This window comes from Oculina patagonica, chromosome 4 (genome assembly GCF_052425735.1).
Source record: "Oculina patagonica isolate OP01 chromosome 4, crgOcupat, whole genome shotgun sequence".
NCBI classification, from domain to species: Eukaryota; Metazoa; Cnidaria; class Anthozoa; order Scleractinia; family Oculinidae; genus Oculina; species Oculina patagonica.
Window position 1 is genome coordinate 31,543,754 of NC_135761.1, and position 7,874 is coordinate 31,551,627.

The following is a 7,874-nucleotide window of genomic DNA, read 5'->3' on the forward strand; positions in this document are numbered from 1 at the left end:
TTTTCAACAAGGATCAAAGAGCATACTTTAACTGATAAAAATTCACATGTTTTTAAACACCTTAACAGTTCATCTAATTGAAAAATTTATACACACTTGATTGTTTTAAAATTTTGGATTCTGCTAAAACCGTTTATTTTCTTAAATTAAAAGAGGCTTTTTACATTAAAAGTTTAAAACCAGATTTAAACACTCAAGTGTAGCATGTTAACACCTTTTTATTTTAATCTTTTGTTCTATTAGTAACGGTCTAAAGCTCACACTGTGAGTAATTACTGTTCTAGAGAGTACCAGACAGTACCTGCCACTTTGTAACGGCTTTACCGTTATCTTTTGTTGTTGTAATTTATGTTGTATACAATTCTATTTTTGTAATTTTAGCTTGGGTATATATATAGCCCTAGATTTTTAAATTCTCAATAAACTGAAGATGGCATGAGTGACATGCCGAAACATGTCTTTAAAAGGTTGTTTCGTGTTTTTAAAATTAGTAAGGATAAAGCAAAGACAAACAAACATCCGCCGTCAAAGAGCATCTCTTATCTGATTGCATTGTTCACTCGTTCTTACGAGTACACCAGACACGTATCAACGTCTTCTTTTGTTGCTTCACCAATAAAAAAAGGTCCAGATTCTTAATTGGTTGCAGGCGGATAGTCAAGTAATCGTATCAAAAAAACCAAACCCGATAGAAGATTAGATAAGGCGTTCCACGTGTAATCTACATGCGTATATGTGTACTCTTTTGCTTATTGACCAATCAGAGAAAATGTCCAGATTCTTTGTTGGTTTAAGCTGGTGATTATGTCAGGCGCCCAACTTCTGCCGCGAAAAAAAGGAGGACTGATTGGAGATTAGATAATAATATATAAGGCGTAACTGCATCTGCTTTCACACAGTTCCGAAGCCCGAAGCCACGTCGTTCAGTAGAAATCTGCTGTCTTATCATGCGAGAGTTAAAAGTGTCAGACAACTGCCTTGGCTATTGGGAAGATGATCACTTTCAGCACTTTCAGGTCTTAGCCAATTTTTATTTCGAGCCTTTGTGGCAAGTTCAGACTGGAAAAAAAAGCGGATATGTCGCCAATGTCTTCATTCAGGGTGAATCAAATCCCAGGTATGTCATAGTTTCAAGAGAGGTCCTTCTTTGTGAAGTTCCTTACAACCACGCGTGTTCTAAAGAATAGTCTCTCTTTTGCAGAGTATGTTACTATTCAAATGAAGAGGCACAGACTCTACAAACCTTTACTGCCGCTCTCAATAAAACGGTGGGTGGAGGACTATTATCCAGGAAGGAGTTTAAAGGCCTCTTCGAAGATTACATCTTCAATGTGACATTCGCTTTTAAACAGAACACGCGCAGACATGGGACTGTTTATAAATTTGAAGCGGCGTCGTGTTGTGGTCTGCAGCCAGGTAATCTAAATAAAGAGTATTTTTTCGCTTCTCGCCTCGCCCCGCCTCCTCCCACCGCGCGTTCTTTTTTTTTTTTTTCGCTTCAAGCGACGTAATCTGCAGAAAAATAGGGCCTGTTTGACTCTGCAAATCTGGTGTTTGGGGAAGCTTTGCTTGTGTGTATAGATAAAGACCAATCGCAAAAAACGGCATAGATAACTATCCTTCCTCGAATCCTTGTCACTTGTGGCGATTTTGAAGCTATTCTGGCAAAGGGGGGGGGGATGGGAAGGCAGGCAACACACGGGAATCCAACATCATGAAGCTCTCCCAGGGTAGGGAATTTGACATCTCAAATGATCTGCTGGGCAATTTTGACATTCACAAGGTGCACAGGAATGGGGAATTTGACTCTGGCTTTCAAAAAAACTCAAATTCCCCTGGGGTTGCCCCACCACCACCCTGGGGCAAACTATTGATAGGTGCATTAAAACGGTGTACGAATAGCTTCAAAATTACCACAATTGATAAATAGACGAAATTTTTTGAGGAAGGATGACTTAATGTAGATAGTTTTTTTCCATTTTTTTTTTTACGATCGGTGACTTTCCCATTCAATATTCTGTAAAAAAGTACTAGTTGTCCCTGAAGGGTGGAATTTTGAGCTTGGGCAGCCTGTGGCAAAGGCAGCACTCACACTCTTGAAAGCAGACTAGCAGCCTTTTTACTTTATTTATTTTATATTTAATACACAATCCACAACAGTACTTTACATAATAACACTTGTTTGTTTTTGGATCATAACATTACTACATGATTAGTAATATTACTATTATATTACCTGTGTACAGGCCATCCCGCACTACTTAAAGGAGCAATATGGCTGCAACACAAATTGTGTACAAATACGTATGGATGCACAAAAAAAAATGTTAAAATAAGATGAGATTATTTCTGGTCAAGTATGCAGGGAATGGTTTCTCAATTCTCCTGTTCAGAGGGCTCATGATATTCTTCTGTTAATTAAATTCTTTTTTTTTTATTTTGCATACTTTTCAGATGGTGATGTTAAAGTATTGAATAATGATGTTCATATTGATCTAAATGGAAACATTATTCCAGAAAATGAAAGGAAATACCTTTGGCTGGGAGAAACAGTTGCATCAGGGGTTCCAGGGTTTATCGCAAATCCAGAGGACAAAGCAAAAGTTGACTCGCCTCTAGCAAACAGTTTTCGACCAATTTTCAAACTAGCCAAAAGTTTAAAGGCTAGTCTACACAACAATTTTAATGGCTGCTGTTTTTTCTGTAAGTGCTGCCTTGATGTCCCATAACTACGAGGCGGTGTTGAATCAATGGAACCTCTTTCCAGTCCCCATACTGGTGGGCGTCATCAACAGGGGAAAATCAACAGCACTTCTAAGTGATAGACCATTTTTGTTTCCCCGGTGCACCCTTTGGCCAAGACGATTCTAGGATCTTTAATGGTCAAAGTTTCGCATGGCTAGCTAAATACGCATCAAAAAGAAATATTCATCCTTTTGGGGTAGAGGACCTAGACGACATAAAACAACTGCTAAAAACGTTTTACCAGAGCAATGTCCGCGCAACCTCCTCCTCAGAGGACAAGCCAAGAGTCTGCCCTCTATTGGCAGTCAACTGGGAGACGCTGGATATAGTCAAGAAGGCTCATGACAAGTAATGTGTTTTTCCTATGTTAAATCACATTTTTTGTATGACATTACATTTTCAGCTAGTTCAATTATCTGTTTCCATTAATTTTATGAAATACAGTTGCCTTTATCATGAACAGTCATGTCCAGCACTATTAAAGGGGAACTTTGGTGCCAAAATCGACCTTTTTCAAGAAAAAGGCCTCCTAGTTTCCTCATGAATTGTGTTAGTTTTAAGGTGAAATTGTACAAGATGCCTCAGAAATTGTACGTTGAAGTGAGCTTGAAATTCGTTTAGAAATCCGCCATCTTTGAAGTTTATCGAATGTTCATAAATCGGTCAGCAGATGACGAATGACGTCAGATCGTCAAAGCTTCGAGCGTCCTTCTAGCTGTGTACTTTAAAACAGCACGCCTTCGCAGCAACCTTCGCTAAAACCATGTCTTCTTCGTCTTCTGACACTGGCTCGGCTTCCCATAACTTCGAAGAAACTTTAGTGGAATGCGTTGGATTTCAGCCCTACCAATTCGAACCCCGTTTTAACACGAATGAAGGTCAAAGCTCTTCCGGCGAAGAAGAAATGTAGAGTGATCGCGAAGAAGAGAGAAACCCTCGTTTGGAAAATTCAGATAACTGGTAGGTAGCGACTTCTTCTATGATTTCATCTGGCACAACATTTTTCGTTTGCAGTGGATCGACCTTCTCTTGAAAAATAAAGTTAACATTACAATCGAGAAAAAAATCATGTTTGTAAAATGTTTGTTTATCTACCTTTAATCTTTGTATCGATGTTCGTGCTTTGCCATCAGCCGCGAAGTAAGATTGTTGCTTATATCCGTGAATGTAATAAAGAAAATCGGACAGGATGATTGCTGTGCCTATTTATATGTTTGCTTGTCTTGTAATCCTTTAACAACTATAAAAACTCGAGTCGAAATTGAATGCAATGTGTTGGGAATGTGTTTTATGAAATGCGACACCCAAACTACTCGTATGCCTAGTATGTTTGTTTACATTTCTTTCGCACCAAATATTGTTCATGTACAAGCTCATTTCTGCTAAACTTTACCGATCTTAAGGCAGTTTCATTTACCCCACCACTAAATAGGTGTACCTGTGGCAATTGTCAGGTCATGGGAAGAGCAGAGGCTTGCGTTTGCTGCCGAGAAATCGAGGCAGTTCAAAACAAAAACACCGAAGCTGTGACTAGCGGTGAATGTGCAGAGCAACCCCAATGTATTACTCAACACCCTGGGTTCCATGCAGTTTGCCTAAATAGATGGGTGCTGCAAGTTGCCTGGTTCCAATACAAACAGCAGTATAAAGCTGCCTACGAAGGGCGAGAAGACAAGCTTTATCGGCATGTAGCATATAGGCAGCTTGCTCGATGGTGTTGGGGGATTTTGGGGAAAGAAATTCGAGTTGTGCTTCCGGCCTGTGCAGTTATGTGCATCCGAAATTTCTTCCCTCCACCGGGACCAGAGGATGACTTTGTATTTGAAGGGTTTCGTTATGCAGATGAGTGACTTTTTCCTGGCTCTGTAAAGTTTAATACACTATGAATTTTATATGTGCCATCTGTTGAAATTGTGATCTTGAGAGACAACTGATATATTAAATAACTTGCATGTGAATTTTATAATTCTGAAACAAGAATTTGATGGTATAGCAACTTGTTCCGAACAGCAGTTTACTATTCTTGTTTTTAGTTTTGCTCAAAACAATCTGAAAGTTCATGTAAGGCTTACTGTTTTATGTGAATTATTAATTAAATAATTGCACTTTGGCTGTGACACAGGCAGGTATGTTTTGCAGGTTGCAGCCTTTATATTCCTTGTTTTTTTTTTTAATAAAAGGGTTGTTTCAACGTGCAAAAAATACCTGTCTTTGTGACACTACTTTTCTTCCAAGTAAAATAAACTTGTGATGTAGATAGTCTTAATTTCTTGCCGGCCAACAACTTAATAAGGTATCAGCTTATGAAAGTACATTTATATATTGTTGGTGTGTAAAAATATGGTCTTTTCTTTTTGATCATAAAAAAATGAATGACATATAAACTACAAATTAAACATAACGTGTTCTTGTCATACAAGGTATCGAAAGGCAAGCAGTTTATAGAAGGAATAATACTAATAAACTATAAGCACATCTCTCTCTCCTAGATATGTGACTGTGGCCAACTTGAGTAAACAATGCTTTTTTAAATGCCTATTTCATCCCAAGATTTTGTCCAGTAGAATTCCATAATGGTATATTTCTGTGTAGAATCTATGCCAGTGGTGTCTATAATATTTCTTTGGTTCTGAATTTCTATTTAGCAGTAGTAAACAATCACAGAAAATAAATCTAAAATGGATTTTCACTGTCAATATGCAATTTCTAAATATTTGGGGGTTGAACCTTAACCATTTCTCTTTCAGCAAATATAAAAGTACATAAAGGAAGGTCTGGTTTTTTTGGGCCATATATACTCTAAGATATGACGGAATATTGTTTGGAATGTATACAAAGGAGTCAAACCAATTTCCTATTTGCTACAACAGTATAGCAGTAGGTGCAATCCAGGTAAGTATATCTTGTCAATTCAGGGAAACATGAAACATCCCTGGTTGCTGGTTGCAGGGTGAAATTATTATCTGTTAAATCTTGAGCGGTGATTGGCTATTAATTCTTCTTTCGGTGGAGCTGGCACTGAGGCAATGTTGCGGGGAAGTACAACAGGCATTGGTTCAGCAGCTGCATTGCCTGCCTCACACCGCTCAAGAACTTTTGTAAGCAGTGTTGACAAATGTTGGTATGACTTCTTTTCTGATATGGGTTTAATGACAACTAGTGCAGTGCTAAAAAGCATAAATGAAAAATCAAACAATTGAAGGTGCGACTTTTTTGTGAATTTAAATATCAATGATGTAGAGTATAATAGAAAAATGCGACAGCAATAATTGGTAAGAAGGTGTAACGATTACATTTTAGAACGATTTGAAAGAATATTTCTTAAATAAACATTGACAAAAACTGCAAGTAGCTTCGTTTTGTCGTTACAGATGTGTGATCGTTTAATTACACTATTGAAGTAGATGTCGTAGAGAGCTAAAACGTTTAATTATGATTTAATGGCAATGAAACAGTTGTGTTTAAAATGTGTGTCAGTGATTGTTTGATGAGTGAAATTCATTATTATGCAAGCTGACTCGCGTGATAATTGAAAATGAGCCAATAAGAAGGTGATAACTTTAATTTGAGGGAAGGCGGGTCTTTTGTAAAAAATGTTTAATTAAAAAGAAGTAATGAGTTCAATTATATCGCATGATTTTGAGATCGGGAGACAACGCGGAGATAATGCTTCAAGTTTATTTATTCTACAGAAACGCGAACGCGAAAAATGTTGAGTTGTGGGCGCAATGGGAAAGTTTATCGAAGTATTGGCGTACAGCCAGGTTGCAGTATAAAGACGAAAGAATGTGCAATTTAGTATTCTAGCGGAGTCGGGAGCTACCAGCGAAAAATGGGTGCAGAAACATGCCACTTAACTTACGATGAACTGAAAGACAGAGTACTCTGTAATAGAGAGATTCTAATCAGATGGTTAATGAATGAAGGGTTAATTGCTTCAAAACGAGCCTGCCCGATTTGCACTGGAGAAATGGAACTGGTCGAATGTACGGACAGGTCGGACGGCTACAGGTGGGAATGTAGAAAAAGCGCGAATAGAAAATAAAAAAGTACGGTCAGCATCCGTAAGGGAAGCTGGTTTGAACAAAGTAACCTGACCCTGGAAGAGGTTGTAAAGTTTACGTACTGGTGGACAGAAGGACTTACCCAGGAGCAAATAAAGAAACAGCTTCACATAAATCCGAACACTGCTGTGGACTGGGATATGTTTTGCAGAGAAACATGTGAAGTGACAATTCAGCAAAGAAGTGAAAAGATAGGTGGCGAAGGGAAAGTGGTTCAAATTGACGAGAGCAAAGTGGGAAAGCGAAAATATCACAGAGTAGATGGGCAGTGGGTGTTTGGAGGAATAGAAGAGGATTCACGGAGATGTTTTATAGTGGCAGTGGAAGATAGGAGCGAGGCAACACTTTTGCCTATCATTAAGAAATGGATTGAACCGGGAACGTTAATCGTATCGGATTGTTGGAAATCATATCAAAACTTGGAGAAAAACGGATACTCGCATCAAACTGTAAACCATTCAAAGGAGTTTGTTAACAATGACAGTTACCATACGAACAAAATTGAGGGACACTGGCGGCACATGAAAGTGAGTTTACCAGTATTCGGTACGCGAAAAGACAAATACTCTTCTTATCTTGCCGAGTTTATGTGGCGGCATGTTAATAAGGACAAGGATTTATTTCTCGAGTTTTTGAATGATGTAAAAAGCTTGTATAATCCCAACTAAGGTTAAGAGAAAGTGATAGTGACTGCATATTTCGTGTTAGTCAGACTGTATATTTCACCATAAAAGACACTCTACTGTAGTTTTGTTACCGTTATGTTATGTAAAGAGAATATATTGCCTTATGACAGCTTGTAATGCATTAATAAATTTTAATCACAAGAAATGTCGCAAATGTGTGTTTAATACTGTAAAGAAGCGCATTCCTGGACGCGAGTTCGTAAACGCTCTGCGAGAGACTGGTACAAATGAAGTAAACAAAAATGGCGGCACAAGAAATCATAAGGAAATCGTAGGTATGTACGGAGAGCATAAAACGGCATAAAACATAAAGTAATTATTTGGTCATTGGACGCGGAACTTTAACCTTGGTCTTAACAACATTTTAAGAATCCACTGC

The 7,874-nt window shown here is 38.2% G+C and overlaps 1 protein-coding gene across 1 annotated transcript; it reads left to right on the top strand.

Moving 5' to 3' along the window:
- Positions 1-947: 947 nt before the first annotated feature.
- LOC144648323 (uncharacterized) lies at positions 948-7,594 on the top strand. The gene is made up of 5 exons (XM_078507922.1): positions 948-1,117; positions 1,202-1,416; positions 2,455-2,703; positions 4,868-4,871; positions 6,796-7,594. The coding sequence occupies exons 1-5, from the start codon at positions 948-950 to the stop codon at positions 7,475-7,477; spliced, it is 1,320 nt and encodes a 439-aa protein (XP_078364048.1). The 3' UTR covers positions 7,478-7,594.
- Positions 7,595-7,874: the final 280 nt, after the last annotated feature.